The sequence below is a fragment of the Talpa occidentalis genome, unplaced genomic scaffold (genome assembly GCF_014898055.3).
Source record: "Talpa occidentalis isolate TD23 unplaced genomic scaffold, MPIMG_talOcc4v2.1, whole genome shotgun sequence".
Lineage (NCBI taxonomy): Eukaryota > Metazoa > Chordata > Mammalia > Eulipotyphla > Talpidae > Talpa > Talpa occidentalis.
In genome coordinates this window covers 93,940,228-93,962,689 of record NW_026555331.1, presented here as the reverse complement: position 1 = coordinate 93,962,689, position 22,462 = coordinate 93,940,228, and the positions used below count along the sequence as shown (strand labels likewise).

Here is a 22,462-nt window from a genome sequence, read left to right as displayed (position 1 = left end):
CCAAGAATTCTCTATCCCGCAAAGCTCTCCTTTCTCTTTGAAGAAAGAATATGGACCTTCCCAGACAAACAGAAACTCCGGAATTTCATTGCAACAAAACCCCCACTCCAAAAAATACTACAAGGAGTCCTAAAGCCAGAACCTCAGAGGGACGAATAACAATGAAAGAAGGCCAAAAAAAAAAAAAAAGTTATTAAAAGAATAAATAAATAAAATCAAAGGAAAGACAAACACAATGGCAAATACAGATGCTAACATATCAATATTAACTCTAAATGTAAATGGACTAAACTCTTCAATAAAAAGACACAGAGTTGCAGCCTGGATTAAGAAACAAAACCCAACCTTTTGCTGTCTCCAGGAAACACATTTAGCTACAAAAGATAAAAATAGGCTCAAAGTTAAAGGATGGAAAACAATCCTACAAGCAAATGGACCAAAAAAGAAAGCAGGAACAGCTATACTTATATCAGATAAAACAGATTTCAAACTCAAAAGATAAAAAGAGACCCCAATGGTCACTACATTATGATCAAGGGGACAATACTTCAAGAAGAAATAACACTCATTAACATATACTCACCAAACGAAGGAGCACCAAAATATATCAGACAACTGTTATCCTCTCTGAAAACAGACATCAGAGAAAACACATAGGTAGTGGGAGATTTCAACACATCACTATCAACAATGGATAGATCAACAAGACAAAAAATAAGTAAAGAAACCAAAGCTCTAAATAAGGACCTAGAGCAATTGGGCTTAACAGACATCTATAGAACACTAAACCCCAAAAAAACGGAGTACACATTTTTCTCAAGCGCACACGGATCATTCTCCAGGATCGATCACATACTGGGGCACAAGACAAACATCCACAGATACACCAAGATTGAAATCATATCAACCATCTTTTCTGACCATGAAGGCATCAAACTAGAAATAAACCATAAAAAGAAGGCAAGGAACTTTCCTACCTCATGGAGATTAAAAACCACACTACTGGAAGACCACTGGACTAATGAGGAGATCAAAGAACAAATTAAAAAATTCTTTGAATTGAACGACAAGGAGGACACCAATATCCTAAATGTATGGGATGCAGCAAAAGCAGTAATAAGAGGAAAATATATATCAATAGAAGCTCACATCAAGAAACAAGAAAGAACTCAAAGAAACAACCTAATCTCGAAGCTCAAAGATCTAGAAAAAGAACAACAAAAAAACCCCAAAACCAGTAGAAGAAAAGAAATAATAAAAACAAAAAACAGAAATAAATGAAATTGAAACTAAAAAAACAATCCAAAAGATCAATGAAACCAAGAGCTGGTTCTCTGAAAAAATCAATAAAATAGACAAACCCCTAGCCAGGCTCACAAAGGAAAAAAGGGAGAAAGCACAAATAAACAGGATCATCAATGAAAGAGGAGAAATCACAACGGACACAGCAGAAATCAAAAGAATAATCAGTAACTACTATGAACAGTTATATGGAAACAAGTTTAACAATCTAGAGGAGATGGACAAATTCCTACAACTCTACAATCACCCAAAGCTAGATAAAGAAGAAATAGAACACCTAAACAGACCAATTACAAGCAGCGAAATTGAAATGGTAATCAAAAACCTCCCCAAAAACAAAAGCCCAGGACCTGATGGATTTACAAATGAATTCTACCAAACATTCAGAGACGAATTAGTGCCTATCCTTCACAAACTCTTCCAAAAAATTGAGAAGGAAGGGACAATACCAAACATGTTCTATGAAGCCAACATTACACTAATACCAAAACCAAACAAGGACAACACAAAAAAGGAAAACTACAGGCCAATCTCCCTAATGAACACTGATGCAAAAATCCTCAATAAAATTTTAGCTATCAGAATCCAACAATGCATCCATAAGATAATTCACCACGACCAAGTAGGATTCATTCCAGGGACACAAGGATGGTTTAACATCCGAAAATCAATCAACGTTATCCAACACAACAACAAAAAGAAATATAAAAACCATATGATAATATCAATCGATGCTGAGAAAGCTTTCGACAAAGTGCAACACCCATTCATGATAAAAGCCCTTGAAATTCTTGGGATACAAGGAACATACCTCAACATCATAAAGGCCATCTATGACAAGCCAACAGCCAGTATCATTCTCAATGGTGAAAAGCTGAAAGCAATTCCATTAAGATCTGGAACAAGACAAGGATGTCCACTCTCACCACTGCTTTTCAATATAATACTGGAAGTCCTAGCCAGAGCAATAAGACAAGAGAAAGACATCCAAGGAATCCAAATAGGAAAAGAAGAAGTCAAACTATCACTATTTGCAGATGATATGATAATATACATAGAGAACCCCAAAAAGTCCACAGAAAAGCTAATTCAACTCATCAATCAGTTCAGTAAAGTGGCAGGATACAAAATCAACACACAAAAGTCAGTAGCCTTCCTATACACAAACAATAAATCTGAAGAAGAAGAAATCAAAAAAAACATCCCTTTTGTTATTGAAACAAAAAAAAATCAAATATTTGGGAATAAATCTAACAAAAGAGGTAAAGGACCTATACAAAGAAAACTATAAAACACTGTTAAAAGAAATAGAAGAAGACACAAAGAAATGGAAAGACATCCCCTGCTCATGGATTGGAAGAATAAACATTATTAAAATGGCCATCCTTCCAAAAGCAATATACAGATTCAATGCTATTCCAATCAAAATTTCAATGTCATTCTTCAAAGAAATAGAACAATTATTGATGAAATTCATATGGAATCACAAAAGACCCCGAATAGCCAAAGCTCTCCTGAAAAAAAAGAAGGGAATGGAGGCATCACACTCCCAGACTTCAAACTCTACTACAAAGCCATAATCATCAAAACTGCATGGTATTGGAACAAGAACAGACATACAGACCAATGGAATCGAATAGAAAATCCAGAAATAAACCCACAGATTTATGGTCAACTAATCTTTGACAAAGGAGCAAAGACTATGCATTGGAGCAAAGAAAGTTTGTTCAATAAATGGTGCTGGGAATACTGGGTCGCTACATGCAAAAGAATGAAGCTTGACCACTACCTCACACCATACACAAAAATCAACTCAAAATGGATTAAAGAACTAGACATAAGACCGAAAACCATAAAATATATAGAAGGAAATGTAGGCGAAACACTGCGTGATTTGCACATCAAAGACATCTTTACAGACACATCACCCAAAGCAGTGATAGTGAAGGCGAAGATAAACAGCTGGGACTACATCAAATTAAAGAGCTTCTGCATAGCAAAAGAGACAATAACAAAAACAAAGAGAAACCCCACCAACTGGGAGAACATTTTTGCACCCCACACTAATGATAAAGGACTGATCACAAAAATCTGCAAAGAGCTGATGAGACTTAACAACAACAAAGAAAAGAATCCAGTCAAAAAATGGGCAGAAGAGCTAAAAAGAAACTTCTCTGAAGAGGAAATGCAAATGGCCAACAGGCATATGAAAAAATGTTCAACATCACTTGTCATCAGGGAAATGCAAATCAAAACTACCATGAGATACCATCTTACACCAGTGAGAATGGCACATATTAAAAAAACTAGCAACAACAAATGTTGGCGAGGGTGTGGAGAAAAAGGAACTCTTCTGCACTGTTGGTGGGAGTGCAAACTGGTCCAACCACTGTGGAGAGCTGTGTGGAGATTTCTGGACCTACTAAACATAGAGCTTCCATATGATCCAGCAATTCCACTCCTAGGTATTTACCCAAAGGACACAGAAACATCCATTCCAAAGAACACCTGCACCCCTATGTTTATAGCAGCACTGTTTACAATAGCTAAGCTTTGGAAACAACCCAAATGCCCAAAAATAGATGACTGGATCAAGAAGATGTGGTACATATATACCATGGAATATTACTCAGCATTCAAAAAAGATAAACACATGCAATTTGCAGCAACATGGATGGCACTGGAAGGGATCATGCTCAGCGAAATAAGCCAAAAAGAAAAAGAAAAATACCGGATGGTCTCACTCATAGCAGGAATCTAGAAAACTTGAATAAGGGACCAGGAAAACGAATAACTATAAGAAAGTGAAAATCAAAATCAACAAAAAACTACGAACCAGAGACACTTTTAGGGGGGCAGGGTGGGAGGGGAGGGATGGGGTCAGAATGGGGGGCTGCAATTGTATGGGGAATATAAAAATAAAATTTATTATTAAAAAAAAAAATCTTAAAAAAAAAAATTTAAAAAAAAAAATTAAAAAAAATAAATTTACCTAAAAATATAAATCTGCTAAATAGCCATCAAATTTCAAAACCAGAGTGAAATGAGTGAGGAAGATAACTGTAGCTTAACCAGATATGAAAATGTATTACCAAACTAGAATAATTAAAATAGTTTTGCACTGGTTAAAGGGTAACCTATTAATAGAGATACAAAGATGGGAATTTATTTTATAGTAAGTTCTACCTTTCAAACATAATAGAAGAGTAAATTATTGAAAAAATCCTATCAATATACATAGAATATATTTTGGCAAAACTAGGCAAGACTTCTACTTTATTCCTTATGTCAATTATAAAATGTTTGGGGATTTATAATGAAAATATGAAATCATGAAGACAGAAACATACAAAAAGTAGTGTTATACTTAAATCTGGAGTGAAAAAGGATCTTTCTAAGCATTACTTAAATTTCAGAAAGATAAGATTGATATATCTGATTAAAATCCAGGTAAAAATAGTGAAAAATGTTAGAAAATATTTGCAATGCGTGTCTTTTTCTACGCTGATAAAGAGCACAAAAACCTATATTCTGGAGTCATTTACTTGTATTCAACTGTTAATTCCACTGTTTCTTCTCTGTGTGGTCTGAAATGTTTCTAAGTTGTAAGTTCAGGGTTTTAATTCATAAAATTTACATAATGATAGCTCCCTTATAAAATTCTTGTAAAGGTTAGATATATGCTACGTGTAAAGTTCTTAAAATGGTGCCTTAATCTTAACAGTGATAAACATTTAATATTAATTATAATCATTGTTGTAATTATATAAATAAATAGGTTTTGAATAATTTCTGATAACAAAGGACTTCAATAGGTAGTTCACAAAAGAGGAAATTATGTATAAAACATATGACAACATAGTCAATTTCAATCAACAATCAGACAAATTAAACAATTGTGAGATACCCTTTTAGCTATTAAATCCAGAAATTAACAATATGATGATATCTACTCACAGAGTGATAGACACTTTGTGAGAATTACTAAATTTATTTAGGTGTGGTAAGAGGTATGACCATATACTTCTAGATCATATACAGTGTTGTATACCAACATTCCCTCAATGAAAATAGTGATTAAAAATCTTTAGAACTAACCTTTCATATATTAATAATGAGATGTCTGAGCTATATTGATAAGGGAAAAAAGTTTAGCAGTTTATATAATATGAACCTATTTTTGTAATTATATGCATAAATATATTCATACATAGAAGCAGTAGATATATGTGTAAATATATGTGTGTGTGCCATATTGCATTCCTACACACAAATACACATATCTATACACATTTATACCTTTTTATGTAGTGCATGAAAAAGGGATTGTGATTCTTCTCTAGGAGTTAGGCATGGGTAAATTAGAAACATTCACTTTTCATTTTGTGTTCTTTATATACATTGATTTTTAAATTACCTTCATTCAAATTACAGTTTAAAGAATATAAGCAGGCTGAGAGCTTAGTGAGACACTAAGCATGTCTTCTTTGAATATCTTGTGGAGAAAATTGATAGAAAAGAGAATCCTGTGAAACCTTTAAGGCACATGGATTAGTGTAGGGGAAAGCATAAATGTATTTCTAGAGAGTGCTGGTTGTTACTTTGGAATTGTTGAGTAGCATAACTGAGAAAATAAACTAAGAAAATTAATTGTGATAAAACTAGGAACATTTAGTAAGACAGAATGGACTTTCAAATTTTATAGTTTCATCAGAATTTCAAATTGGTCTGGTGAAGCAGATGGTGCTGGCTCATAGGGTTAAGACTTTCCAAGCAAAGGTATCATTACATTTGCATTAGAATGGTAAAATTAAAAAGACTTCTAAGAGTTGGTGTGGATGTAGAGCACTAGTTAAGATGTTAAGTAATTGGTACTATAATACATTACTGTTAGGAATGCAAAATGGTACATCTACTTTGAAAAATAATTGGATGGTTTCTTATAAATATGCATTTCCATACAACTCAGCAATCTCTTTCCCAGGTACTTACCCAAAAGATAGAATCATATATGTCTACAAAAAGAATTCTTTTTGAAAGTTTATAGCAATTTTATTCATAAAAGTTAAATACCAGCAATTTGCAAATAAACCCAAGTGATATATCTATTCAATAGAATATTACTTAGCAGTGAAAAATGACAACAGCTGATAAGACTAATGGCTGAGTCTCAAAGCATTAAAAAAGTAAAGGAAGATACATGTAAAAGATTGCTTTTAATAACATGTAAAGAAATTTTAGATACATGTTAGGAAATTTTAGAAAAGCAAATTACAGTGACAGAATACAGATCAATGACTTTTAAGAGTGGAGAAGAGAGCATAGTCTATGGTTATTAATGTTAATTTCTATATGTTTATTAATGTTAATTTCTATATTGTGTATGTTAAGGTAGTTATCTTGTACCTATGTCAAACCTCACTGAGTTGTACTTTTCAAGTTGGTTAGTTTTATTGTATGTAAATAATACCTGAAAAAGATCTGCCAGATCTTAAATAAAATATTTATTTAATAAATAATATAAATAAATAAAATAAAAAGATCTTAATAAAATATTCAGTAATGGAACAACAAAATCTTTTGAAGCTTTTTAGTAAGTTGCAGTTACTTAAAAGAAGTTTCTATACAGAGAGATCTTGTGACATATATATCCAGAAACAAAGAGCAAAATGGAATAATTTAAGCATTGAAAACTCATGTAGTATGTAAGATTCAATTTTAAATTTTATAGCTGGAATTATATTTTGAAATAACTTAATGAAACTCATTTGTAATTGACTAAGTTTATATTCTATACTGAAATTAATAAGGTATTTAATTTGTAATATATACCATTGATAATACCTATCTATTCTAAAAAATTACTTTTTTTGCTATTTAAAGGGAAATATAAAACAATAAAATTTAACTTTTTGCTTTAATGAAGATGAATATATTTTAATTTTAGATGGTGTTATTATTTAAATTAAACTAATATTATTGTGTACATTTAGGGAAAAATAATAACCTATCTGAGAGTCATTAAATACATATTCCAAAGTTACACATTTAACCATGTTTTAACACCTTTTTTTTTTTCAAGAAAATTTGGTATGTGTAGAAAACACATGAAAATCACAGCTGTACAAAATACTCTCAGTCGTTCTAGGATTAATCTTAAAAACAATCAAATCTACAATGCTAAAAAGGGTTATTACTATTTTGATGATAAGGAAGCTGTAACTCAGAGAAAATAAATAATATGTTCAAATTCATAAATCTTGAAAATTAAAAGTCTGTCAGAAGAAAAGTTTATCCATTCTAGGGTATGGAATTGCTTCTAGTTTAATTTCTATCTTCCTAAAAACTCCTGTATAGAGAGACAGAGAGGGCAAAATTCAAATAAGAAACCAACATTATTATAGCTTTTTCTTATTTTATCTCATTTTAGAGAATCCTAAATGTTCCTGAAATATGGCTACTGGATAAGCTTGCAGCATTTGCCAGTTCTCTTTGAAACCTCTTGGGAGTTTGCCAAAGGGATAGAATCCCATGGGAATTTCATCTTAATTCTCATCCAAATGAACACCTGCTGTCATTGTCCTTTATCAATCCTGTAGTCAGCAATGCCAGCTCTTTCTTTGTGGTGGAACCCATTCAACACAAGGAAAGAGTCATGCCAGTGTTCCTCACTAGCCTTTCTTTTCTCTCTCAGAGCTACATGATCCATTGCCCAAGTGTCTTGGAGACAGAACTAATATTAAGTTTATCTTTTTTGACTGTTTGGTGTTCAGTGTTTCTAGAAGTTTAGTCAGTAGCGGTCCCGTCTAAATAGTCTTATTTTGATCTCTTCTCCTATTTTCTCCTTTAGTTTCCTCTTTCCCTCTCTGCTGTTCATGTTTCTTGGGAAAGGAAGAGATTTGTTATTATAAAAATGTATGCTTATAAAGCAAATTGTACCACACAATCTATTTTTAAAAGTTTCAGTTCTCTAAGTTAGCAGAAACAAATAATTCAAGCAGAAGTAAATTCAATGATAGTCTCCCTATGTGGATAACCAATATTGATCATTAATCTTTAATACTTGATTCATAGTCCTTTGCCTCTGTTTAACTGGTTTGCTGGATGTATGTGTTTAATTATAAGGTATTCCAAATTGATTTTGAAGCAGATTAAGGATAAAGTGAAAATAAACGATACTTAAAATTAATTAATGTCCATGCCATGCAACATACCACAAATAGCCCAGCTCAGATTTTTTCCTATAATTTCATAGCATAATAAGAAAATTTCACATTCTAAAATGTAATGTATTTATGACTTATTAGTGAGAAGTTGCTAAAAAAGAAAAAACTCTGTAACTGGGTTTGAAAGCTATTGAACCAATAAAAGTGAATCGTCCTGATAGCCCAGCTTCTTAGCAAGCCAGGAAATTATTATGTACGAAAGTTGTGTCTTAAAATTTCAAACCATAGAGGGTTTTTAGATAACTTTTTAATGCATAGTTTCTATAATGCCAATCTCTCTTTTTTTCCCTCATTTTGCTTGTTTATTATTTATTTTTTATGTTTAGAAGATAAAATGTGTGAACAGAAAAACTAATGCAGTTCCCTCACAGCTCTGTATTGGGGGTGTTGGGGAGGAGAAGCTGTCTGCCATCTGCAGTGGGCATTGGTCCCTCTCTTGTTGTGCTCATGCTTTGTTATGCGTGAGTAAGCACATTAGCCTTTTCATTTCATTCATTACACTTTTAATCCTTGATTAGTGTTTTCGAGATTCTCTCAAATACACAACTTCTTTATGTCCTTTGTGTTTGATTTTTCTTTGCTTTTATCTCTACTATGAAACAAAATTAACAGTTAATCACAACAATTGTCCCATTTCTTCTTACATAACTGGTAAATATATTAGTTTCTCATTGGAATGATTAGTCATGTGTAAATGAAGAATGAGAGAATATCTCCTTGCTTGGAATAAAAGGAGCAACTGTTTAAAGTCAGCAAGAAATAGTCTCTGCTTGAAAAGTTTGAATCACAATATCCCACCAATCTCACACATTTAGTATGATACTGTCTCAGAGAAACTCTGAAGAATTGCCTAAAAGAAAAATCATCCATTAGTGTACAGAACTGACTCAGAGCCAGTTAGTTAAATTGTCACCAATTTTCCAAAACTATTTTTTTTTGTCATTAAGCAAGTTATGTCATACAGTTGTTTGTGTAATGGACTCAGAAATATATATATTTTACCTGTGATTAATCTCAAGGGACTGCGGGCTTGTCTACCTGATCATTTCTTCTCTGTCTGTTCTTAGTGCATTCTTTCAGATCTTGTATAATATTTTCAATTACTTTTTGACATAGATGATCATATATGCTATTTTAAACATAGCTGGAACTTGAGGCCAGACCAGATATTAATGGAGAGAATTTTAAATTAAGTTGACAACAATTCTTGGAAGCAAATATGAAAAGTAACCAGTGGTAGAATGGTGATATAAATGTTTGCACAGATTTTATGTGTAGTACATAATTTTGCCTAATTTCAGAACAGCTTGGCAATTTTGTTTTAAAGGCAAAGTTAATTTCAAATTATTTTTTTCTTTTTAATCTTTATTTCCATGTGATAATAGGATCATAAACTGCCCTATTTTTCTTTTTTGTTTCTGCTCTTAGGATGCTTCCATCGCACACAGATTCCACATCATGAGAGAAAAACACCCAGAGAAATTCAATAGTAGGTAAGTGAAATTATAAATATATTTGCTGTTAATGAATTGTCATTAAAAGGATCATTGTACGGTACATAACACTATGTATAATGACTGAGTAAGGCTCTATCTGTGTGTGTGTCATCTTAAGACAAAAAAATACATATAAATGAATTCAGTTTTTCCTCTTAGGTTTTAACAAGAGTATAAATAAAAAAATGCAAATGGGTCATCTCTAGTTCATTGTCATGTACTACAAAGAAAGAATTCAAATAGAGGGTGCAAATAATAGTCTATTAAGATATACTATAAAGCTTTTCAAGTCTTTATAAGAGAGGTGATCATACTTAATGTCAAGACAAAATATGGGACCCTGATTTGATTATGTGAGGTAAGTGTTTATTATACAGGTATAATCTAAGTCCTCTAATATTTGTGCTGTCAATATCAGTCTCAACTAAATGGAAAATAAAGCAGAGAAATATCAGTGCTACATAAACTATTTTTTTTATTTTTGCATAAAACTGGGGTCTAGGCCAGAGGTACAGAGAGTGAGAGGATCCTCCAGAGAGAGAGTGGGGAGCAGAACAGGCGATCTAGTGAAATACACTGCTGAGGGGAGCAGTGGGTGAGACAGGAGAGGTCTGCTGCACCATGTGAGTAGCTCCCTAGATGGGGATCGAACTCAATCCAGGTTGCTGATAGCGCTGAGATTTAACCCCTAGGCCACCAGGAGGCCCCACATAAACTATTTTTGAAGATTTTTTTTTCTTCAGGGAGAAGTTTTTAAAAGCCAATATTAGTTTTGTCTCTACAGCAATTTTCCATCCAAAATATAGATGTTGACGTCTCTGTTACTTAGAGAAATGGGCAAGGTTGGACTTTGTATCTTTCCTTATTTTAGAAGGAAATATGAATATTTCTACTTTACTACCCAGGAAAATGGGGCTGAAGTAACTCTTCTTCAGTTATACTCATTTCTATTCTATTTATTTCATGATGTTCAAAATCATAATCTACATTTCTATATAGCTATTTTTGAGATATATTACAGTTCAAAGACAAAATGACTCCATTGTCACTATATTTGGAAAAGTTGACATCTTACTGTGAATGTTACAGATCACTAATGTGTAAGCCCGTGGAAATTCTTGTTTATTTAAGTTTTTTCACATATGTTACCCTGACTTTATTTTCTTCCATGAATGTTGATGATAAATGAATGCTGCTAAAAATATATTTCAAAATAACTTCAGGTTTTTCTAAATCACACATTTTACTACTTTAGACAAGAAATACTATTGTAAATTATCTCATGGTTAGTGATAGCAGATCTGATTTTCCATTATTTTTCATCTATTTAGATGTTTTAGGAAAACTTATTTCTAAAACCTAACTTAGGTATCACTTTGAGTTCTTTCTAAATGTACAAATTATAAGTTGGGATGTTATATGGTCTACTTTTTCTTTAATACTTCAAACAGGTATAATTTTTGTTTTAAAGTGGACAATGTGTGTGTATATATATCTATATATGTAAATATTTACATGTGCACATAGTATCTTTAGAAGAATTCACAAAACTCTTAACACTAGTTGCTTCTTTTATTAATTATTTTATTTTATATAATTCTTACATCATTTTTCATTTTTGCACAATGTATGTATTTTCATTTTGGTTATATATCCCATACAATTCCCACTCCCCTTATTCTGACCCTAATCCCTCTTCTCCTTCCCCCACCTCCCTCCAGTAGTGTGTCTCTGATTTATAATTGCTTGTTGATTTTTATTTTTACTTTAATACAATTAGTCTTTTACCTGGTCCCTTATTTAGGTTTTCTAAATTCCTGCTATGAGTGAGACCATCTGTATTTTTCTTTTTCTTTCTGGCTTATTTCGCTGAGCATGATCCCTTCCAGCTCCATCCATGTTGCTGCAAATTGCATGAGTTTATCTTTTTTGATTGCTGAGTAATATTCCATTGTGTGTGTGTGCATGTGTGTGTATACACACACACACCACATCTTCTTGATCCAATCATCTATTTTTGGACATTTGGGTTGTTTCCAAAGCTTAGCTATTGTAAATAGTGCTGCTATAAACATAGGGGTACAGGTGTCCTTTTGAGTTAATGTTTCTGTGTCCTTTGGGTAAATACCTACGAGTGGAATTGCTGGATCATATGGAAGCTCTATCTTTAGTACGTTAAGGAATCTCCACATAGCTTTCTGTAGTAACACTAGTTGCTTCTGAGGAGAACAGGTCAGTTGTAAGAGACAGAATTGTTTTTGTCTGCTTTTTGTGTACTGTTTAAATTTTGTGCTATGTCTCAAAATTAAACAAAAGATAAACTAGTTAAAATGTCAGCAAATTCTGTTCGCTGGAATAATTTTAATTCTTCTTAATAAGGACTCCTATTATTCACAGATACCTACTTAATTTTTGATTATCAATCATAGTACTAATTTATGGCATTCCTCACTGCCCAATATGTGGTTAGATCCATTTACAGCAATGCCTTTATATTCCCCAATGTGTTTGTAAGATATGAAAGTACATCTTACTGAAGCTTATTTGTAAATGTAAGGCCTGAATAAATCTTATTTATGAATAGTTTAAAGGGAATATTTCACTTAGAATAGTCATAATATAAAAAAACACCTTCTAGATTGACAAGGTCACACGTTTATATTTTGAATTCAGAGAATTCCAGGTATATGGAAGATTTTCAATGCATTATTGACCACTTATTCAAAAAGAACAATCAATCCCAAAATAAATATATTGTCAAGTTAATACACATGTACATTTTCAATCTATACTTTTATAGTTAGTCTTCACTTCGAATTGCAAGCTTTTAGGTAATGCCCTAAACTATAATGCAACATAGTCAATATATGAATATTTCTAATAAATTTCTGAGACAACATGCCAAATATTGTACATAAACAATTTCATACTTACAAGGGACATATTTTCAGATTTCAACATTAAGACACATTCAACCATTGTACTCTTTCATACTTTCAGAAATTTGCAAATGGATTTTTTTAAGTACCCCTAATAATGGTGTTTCAGATCAGATCTCTTGTCACAATAAATCATATGCCATTAATATTATCCTCTAGCTTGCTCACCTTGAAATTCATTTATATTTTAAAGAACATGATGTTTCTAACATTATCTTAAGGAAATTAATTACCAAAATATATAGTTCTGCTCTCTGTTATTATGACAGAAATTGAAAGAACTGTGAAGGTAATGATTTTTCTGGTACTTAAGAGAGAACTAGTTGAGAGGTTATATCGTATTCTTTTCCAAATTTATGTATAAATCTGTTAACTGTTAAAAGGAAGTACACTATTCAACACTGAATTTTGAGATATTCTTATGTCAAACTGAATTTAAATTAATGTTTCCAGTCTTTTAGACTCAAAACAAAATATTCCTTAAATTACTTATGCTATTATTATTTAAAAGCATTTTAATAAATGTGGTAGTGGTATTTTAAATGTATATATGTAACTTTCACTATTTGCAATCATACTTACATGCTTATGTTTCTTACATTGTACCATTTCTTGTTTTATTTAGAGCATTTATATTCTTGTTTTTATTAAAACATGGTATTAATAACTGGATGTAAAGTCCTAAAATATGCATCCATTTAAAGTGATAATTAAAAAGGTTACAAAAATTTTGGGAAAAAATACAAAACTTGAATTCCATGAGATAAACCATGTAGCACTGATAAAGACTTAGAGTAATACATAAGATATAAACTAAATATATAAAAAAAAAGTATAAGGATTTCTTAATACTGAAGTCATGGCATATTTTCAAAGAACCAGTTAAAATTCACAATATCCAAAATTTAATACCATTTGCTAGTAAACAATGATGGCAGCAGTACTCCATAGAGATACTATGTCATTTTTCTGTACAAGTTTTTAAAGTATCTGATCTCTAACTCACTAAGACTCCTGCTTTGAGGTTTGTGCTTCATTTCTCTACTACTTTCAGCTCTTTATGGAAAAAAGCTACAACTACAAAATTGAAATCAGTGTGTGAGTGTAAATAAGACAGTTTTACTCAGATTCTAAGTAGTCATATTATTGTCAGACCATCTTTCCTTCCAAAGAGTAAAGAGGAAACAAATATGATAAATAAGTGTGTCACCCTGATAATTTGATATTACTATAATAAACAACTCTAATTTTATAAAAAATGCCTGTGCTTTCCAAATTATGCAAGAAAATAATACCTGCATGCATTTAGAAAATTTCCCTACTTCTCTAAAATCATGCTAATTATATGAAGTGATTCTTGATTTTTTTTTTCCTCTTTGTGAGATCATGGAATGAGATTTTTTTTTCCTTTTTGGGAATTTAGTATTACACAGTATATGGAACATGATGAGCATTCAAAATGTATTTGCTAAATACAGTCAATAAATTATTACTGAATGTTATACTTGTTCTCCAAATATCATACAACTTTTATAGTGTGTGCTTTTTAATGTGCTAAAAATACAATAGAAAAAAATAGTTGAAATATGGCTAGACTAAGTCTTAATTCTAAATAACTATTCTTTAGGTACTAATAATATCATTTAAGGGCTTAGGTTGTTTTTTGTCTTTATTTATATACTTTATCTCCAAAGACCCCAGGGTTGCTAACAAACAGAAATTCTGCAGTATAAATCCCTGAACACAGTGATTGTTTTACTAAGAAAGACTGCAAAACTTATATATTAATTAGCACTCATTATTATCAACTTTGTAGGTCAACAATATATAACTATTAACCAATTATGAGTATTTACATGTTGATGGCATTTTTTTTTTTTTAATTTATACAAGCACTGGGTACAGTCAGAAGCACGGGAGGGTGAGAGGATTCACCAGAGCCAGAGCGGGGAACAGAACAGGCAGATGGACTGAAATACACTGCTGAGGGGATAGTGGGCATGGCAGGAGAGGTCTATTGCACCATGTGGGACCCTCGCCGATGGCTGGGGATCGAACCGGCACTGCAGAGACTGTGGGCACCTTCGCAGCCCAGTGCTCAACCGCTGCGCCACCAGGGGAGGCCCTACATGTTGATGGCATTTAACTGAAGCTTGAGTTTCAGTTTATATTTTTATATATTATTTATATATTATATATTTTATATATTATTGTTTATATATTATATATTATATAATATATAATTATATATTATTGTTTTGTAAGTTTCAGATCATGAAACTGATCTAAAGACAATAAAATACAATTGTGAATAAATTATAAAAATGAAGAGACATTTTACTAAACCAGGTATTTTATCACTCAAAATAGCACATAAATATTCTTATTAAATATTGAAGTACTAGCTTAACACCTATTCTTTATTTTGAACTGGATATGCATATCTTTTTTTTTTTTCAAGAATTTTTTTTATAGAGGCATGTTTTTATTTATTTGTTTGTTTGTTTTTGTTTATACACGCACTGGGTACAGTCAGAAGCGCGGGAGGGTGAGAGAATTCACCAGAGCCAGAGCGGGGAGCAGAGCAGGCAGAAGGACCGAAGTACACTGCTGAGGGGAGCAGCGGGCGGCAGGAGAGGTCTGCGCACCATGTGGGACCCTCCTCCGGTGGCCGGGGAGCAGCCGGGGATCGAACCGGCACCGCAGAGGCCGCGGGCAGCTTCGCAACCCAGCGCTCAACCGCTGCGCCACCGGGGAGGCCCGATATGCATATCTTGAAAAAATAATAGAGTGGAATATTGTTAATTTTTGTCTAGGCAGAGAAAGAGTCATCTGAATTTTTAGAATAAAATGTGAAATTAAAAATAAAATAATTTTTGGGCCTCCCCAGTGGCACAGCAGTTGAGCGCTGGGCTGCGAAGCTACCCGCAGCCTCTGCAGCACTGGTTCAATCCCTGCCTGCTGGGTAGACCTCTCCTGCTGTGCCAGCTGCTTCTCTCAGCAGTGTACTTAGTCAGTCTGCCTATTCTGTTCCCTGCTCTGGCTCTGGTGAATTCTCTCACCCTCCCGCACTTCTGGCTGTACCCAGTGCTTGTATAAATAAATAAATAAATCTTAAAATAAAAAAATTTTCAATCATTATGAAAAAATTGCTACATTTTAACCAGTATCTTTACTTCCTATGTAAAGGCCATTAGGAAGTTTTTCCTGAATTGAATAAAATAAATTTTCCAGTCTTCAAAAGCAACATTCAGGCTCCAGCTTATGGTGATAATATTCATATATACTTTTCTTATTATAGGATTTAAAATATACATGTATAATAAAAGCCAATCGAAAATTGCCTTTCAATGAATTTTATGGTATAGTCTCATCTATATTCACAGGTATTTTTGAGTCAATCATGATAAAACAGATAAATATTACTTTTTTTTCACTAAATGTAGTGTTTGTAATTACAGAATTTCACTTATAGGAAATTTTCTTTCACTTTTGAAATTATAGAAGGTAAATTTTTCTTTCATGTACTAAATTTCACTCATAATATTTTTGAATATGTACAGCAATTGATTTTTACGTTGATATATTCACACTCCATTAAAGCAATGAAACTAAAGACAGATGGAGTCTGCATGCCATTGTCAAAGGCAGTTTGACCTCACTTTTGCATCCATTAGTCAAGACAACTTCATTACTGTTCAGTGAAATATTTTTTCTATTTAAAATTTAAGTTGTTATGTTTTAATGTAACTTCCATATTATATAAATGGCATCATGTTTTTATCTTTATAAACCAGTAAAGGAAACAGTACTGAAAGTTAAATATTTTTCATTTTTAATATTTTGAATAAAATCTGTACTCATTGGATATGTTAGGACTTCACAGTGTCCTTTGGGACAAAATTATGTACTTATAAGCAAACACCCGTATCTTATTTTTATGTCTTCATCTTCTATATATCTAATCAACTTCAGTCTGTTTTTAATAGAGAATCATACTCATTTTTCATTCTTACTTAGGATGACCACTGAGTTATATCCTTTAAATAACATTTCTGGAATTTTTCTGTGTATTATTACACAGTTTTTCCAGATCACTAACCAGTTATCTGTATATAAGCCATATAGTGTATAAATGCAATTATAGATTATATATAGATTTATATGCGAGTGCATACATATTTGTGATGCTTATATTAATGTATGGTTATACATATATATTTCTGAGAGTATTAGTTTTTCATATCATATTCATGTAAACTTTTCATAATTAAATGCATTCTTGCTATACATGCATTTCCAATGTAAGACGTTAAAAGTAATTTACTAACTGCAGTGTTGTTCATTTAAATATTTTATCTGAGTAGGTAGAGACATATTTTATCTGAGATAGATAAATATTTTATCTGAGCAGGTTTAGACAGGTGGCTAAATTTGTCAGAACGGTACATACTGATAAAATAGACTGGATTTATGTGATGCTTCTTTCATCATTCCCTGGTATCATTAACCAGAATGCTCATTTTTGTAGCAGGCCATACAGATCAAACTTCAAAGACTGCTCTTAGAATTAGAGTGACTGAGAACTGGAGGGTAAATAAAGATTTGGTAACTTCTCTACTATTGATTTGGTTGAGTATATTGCAGACATTTAATAAGGGACCTTTTTAATAAGGGGTATCCAATTAGACAGCAACTCTTTTGAATCACTAAAACAAATGAGGAGACTGAACTTGGGGTTACAGAGAGACCTTAGGTAGTTTAGGATCTGCAGAAGAATATAAATTGGGAAAATGTCTACAATGTATAGTACAGAGGGAAACATATTACTTGTGACTCCCACATAAAGGTGGCCATCAACTTCCAAAGTTTCTGTAATGAAGTAGGGGTTGCTTACTTATCCATGATTTAGCTGAACAAGTCACATTATTCTAGTTTCCATTTGTAAGAGACTTATGTTTTATTAATTTCACCTTACAAATATTCTGAATATTTTCTTCCTTAAATTTGCCTTTCTATTCCTAAAATTTGTATTTTTGCTTTACATGAATTTGCATGTTTATGCAAAAGATTTTATAAAGATACAGATACATACACACTCATGCACACACTTACTTCCTAAGATACCACATTAAGAAACCAGATTTATGAAGTAACAATAGTCAATTCAGAGGTGCACACACACACACACACAACAGAATAATCCAAGGTAGAATATTCTTATGTAGGGAAGAATATTAAATATTAAGAAAAAGTTTAATAAAAATTTCTATTCATTATTATAGATTGTATGCCTACATGAAATCTTTTGAAAATATTTTTTAAACTGAAATACTAAAGCATTATCTTTTTCTTGATCTTTTATTCAGTTTTCTATATTCCACATATAATTGAAACTATCCAATATTTATCTTTTTTCCTTCTGATTTATTTCGCTTACATTAATCCAAACATAGATCTAAGACATGCAGCAAGGGAGAGGGATGGAGGAAGGTCAAAACAGAGGAGGGAAGAGCACAAGGGAATATAGTGATGGGTCTTGGGTGTTCTGCTGGTGGGAGATCTACAAGGCCGACACCTGAGGGGAGAAATCAAATAATGCACAAAAATGAACAACAAAGTAAGAAAATAAATTCAAAATAAACTCTAATGTAATGATTTCTTATACTTTACAAGTTGACTGTGGATAATATAGTTTTTATATACATATATAATATGATTTAATCCATTGAAAATGACATCAATTTTAAAGAAAAAAAAACAGACAAATTTAGATAGCAGTTAAGGTTGTTGTTTCTAAGAACTCTGTCTCCAATTTATTCAGTTTTTGTGTAGTTTCCATTTCCTCTGTGTTCATGCTTACTACGGTGTTTAACTTTGGTCTCTCTTACTGGACAAAAACAAGTTCTGCTCTGGGGACTGTAGGGATGTGCTAAACTAATTAGACAATGCACAGCTGACTTTGGGAAATGAGCCTGTAACGTTCACTGATGTCAGTGACAGATTTTTTTTTTTTTTAGTTTAATGTTTGTGGATAATCTGTAGACTTGCATTTGGAATTGATAACAGAGTTCAATTGTTACCATCTTTAAAGCAGATAAAGTTATTGTTTTATTAGAATTAGAGATGATTTTTAAATACCTCATTTAAAATATCTAGATGCTTTAGGATTTACCATATCAATAATATAAGTGTATTTTTGGTTTTTCTAGATTAGAATCAGTTGATCTGTGGTAGAAACTATCCCTGGACACAATTTTGAGAACCTTCATATGCCATTTCTTTACAGGACGTAAGTGTAGAGTAAAGACTATGTTGAACTCTTTGCAAAGAGGTTAATCACCTCATTATAAGGTAATTGCACCTAGAAAGTAATCCTCTGGCAGGGCTAATTGGAACTAATTAGATGCTCTCTATTGCTTCTTGCTCCACCTACAAGCATTAGTTACAAATGCTTTTCCTTTTGGAATATATGTTGTTACATGGATAAGTTCTGCATTATTTTCTGACTAAACAGAATTAATTCTAAAATATTAATCTTGAGTGACTGCTTACTTTTAAAAAAAAATGGATTCCCTCACAGACATTTTTCTTTGAAGAGAAAATCAATATTCTCACATGGACAACATTTGAAGTTTTTGTTTTCTGCTTTGTGTTTCTTCATGAGCAATGTTTCCCCAGGAAAGGAGAGAGGAAAAGACTCGATTTACTAATTGGAAATGAAAGAGGAACCATCACTATTAATTACATGGACATTAAAGGGATAATAATAGAATGTTATGAAAATGAACAAAAAGGAAACTAAGTAGTGGCTCTTATTTAAGCATAGGTTGATATGTACAAACCCTAAAATAGGAAGAAACTGTTTTTCAGTGTAATACGTTTTTGAAGATAGAAAGAAGTACATAACTTCAGTGTAGTATGATATTTTTTTTTATTTTCAGTTATCAGTAGTGTCTCTCTCTCCTACCATGATTTTTGGTAAGAAAATACCATCATTGTTATAATTTGTATTTATTTTAGGTTGCATTTGGTGAATGCTTATAAAGGCTTTACATTATGCCAAGAATTATTAAGATGTCCCAATTACTATTGTTTTATAAAAAACTTTTTGCCCCTATAATAAGAGTTTCTCCTCCTCCTTGCCACTAACATTTTTCTTGTTTGTCCAAGCCTTCATTCACAGCTTTCTAGACTTGCCAGTGCCTTCCTGTCCCTTCCACTTCTGCCTACCTTCCAGTTCCAAAGCAAATGTCCTATTTGCTGTTTGTGTTATGACTATATCCCACTTACACGTATCAGAATCTTGTCTATTAGTGCTATCTAACAAGTACTTGAAACCTCCACTGTATAAAACAATCTCATTATTTTGTTTGTAACTCCATAGCTCAAATAGCCAAATGATGACTTGTCTCTTCATTGTATTTGGGCCTTCAACTTGGAAGATTAAAAGCTAAAAATGATTTGATAACTGGGGCCTGGAATCATCCTGAGGCATAATCGCTCTCAGGTTTGGTGACTCATTCTGGACATTTGTGTAGACTTTATCTGGAATACTGCATTAGTCAGGGTTATCCAGAGAAATGTAACCAGTATAATGTATGAACAGAATCGTATGATTTTGGTGACTAAGAAGTCCTAAGATAGACTTCCAACAAACTGGAGGCCCAGGGAAGCAGGTGGTATAATTAATTGAATTCAAAGGCCTGAGGACTAGAAAAACTGATGTTGTTAATCAGCTAGTCATCCCTGACTAGGGCCAAAGACAATTGGATAAAATATTCCAACTCAATCAGTGAGGTAAGAAAAAGGGATGAACACCCCCTTCTGCTATCTGTTCTATTCAAGCCCTTAACAACTGGCATGATGCCTGCCATGATGTTCAAGAGGATCATCTACTTCACTGAGTTAGCCAGTTCAAATATTGTTCTCATTCAGAAACTCTCTCCTGGTCACACATAATGATAACAGTGAACTTGGCCATTCAGTGGCTAGTCAATTTGGTGCATAAAATAAACCACCATAAGCACTGCATGTGGCTTCTATGACCAGACTATTAATTGGGCAGATTATGTTTCTATTAATTAAAAGATCAGGAAGTGCTAATAGCCTTTGCTTGACATAACTTTGAAGGTGTCATAGTTTGGCATACCTGAATGATGTCTTAGCAAACAATGTGGATCCTGAGCAACACTCCAGATATTGAGAAACTGTCCTCTTAATTCCAAGCATGCTTACAATAATTTAAAGCCATAGTCCCAACTTTAGTAAGCATAGTGCTTATATCATTGAAGGTTAAATTATATTTTTTGCTTTACACATATATGTACATTTTTCTATATTATATTTTACATAAGTAATAATTGTAAAAGTATGATATAAATAATGATGTAAATACATAATATATAGTTTAAAATACATAAATAATAAAATATGTATAAATAAAGTTATAAAAAAGTAAGATAAATATATGGTAATAAATATATAATGTGTATAATAAAATGGTTCTTTTACATAGACTTATATGAGATATAAATGTGTGACATGCTTATATAAAAATCTCCATACTTTTAGTTTGATTTAATAAGATTACAGTACTGATCAGAAATCCTCTGTTTTGATAGATATATTCACAATTTCTGATGAATGTAGTCACGTACTATTTTATAAGAAATACAACTTTGTCACTCTCTGGACAGAAACTTCTGTAGCTTGTTGGATACATATAAGCAACAGTAATGAGAGTAGTAAGCGACCAACCTGCAGCAGAGTCCAAGTAGGCTCTCTGATGTAAATATCTTTCTGTTTCATGTTTGCTATTTAAATGTTTTGACCTAAAATGTGTTGAGAGCTGCTGGATCCAAAGGAGGTACTGAATCAGAGCTTGATAATACATTTTGATAGACTTACCACTGACAAATAAGACTCTTTTGATTTTCTCATTCCTATTTTTCATCTACCCAACCACTGATATCTCCTGCTTGGTTTAAAGTCCTTTAGATTTATGGTTCCTGGAAGTAGCTATGGAGTTGAAATGATTAGGATTTAAATGATACCTTGCCTTATTTATTCAGAATATTTCCTTGGGTATGGTGTTTAGCTTTATCAGCTCCTAAGATATATAATTGTAAGTATATATGTATATACATATTTGATCTTCTTATGTGCACTTGTTCATTCTTTTCCCAGTTGATAGCTTAATTCCATCCTTACTTAGGCTAGCTAGTGTGAACATCTAAACATCTACTTCTAAATCACGCAAATCCCACGGATAATGTCCCAAATTTGTAGTATACAACAGTTTGGTTATATAGAATATGATATATCTACATATTTAGGTATATTAACTATATATCGTATGTGGATTAGTGTGATCTATACAATGTATTTTACAATAAGTAATAATAAGCTGGGAATCTGAGTTGGTCATGCCTGAATCTTAGTAGGTCCTGCCTAAATCTGTACCCCAGATTAATGATATTAGGGTTTGTGCAAATAA

General features: G+C 32.3%; 1 protein-coding gene across 2 annotated transcripts in view; it reads left to right on the top strand.

Moving 5' to 3' along the window:
* Positions 1-22,462, top strand: part of DGKB (diacylglycerol kinase beta) — an 835,840-nt gene that overhangs the window by 548,186 nt on the left and 265,192 nt on the right. For both annotated transcript variants that reach the window (XM_054692402.1, XM_054692401.1), the window contains one exon: positions 9,957-10,021. In XM_054692402.1, the coding sequence (XP_054548377.1) occupies positions 9,957-10,021 (65 nt within the window). The remainder of the gene's footprint in view (positions 1-9,956; positions 10,022-22,462) is intronic.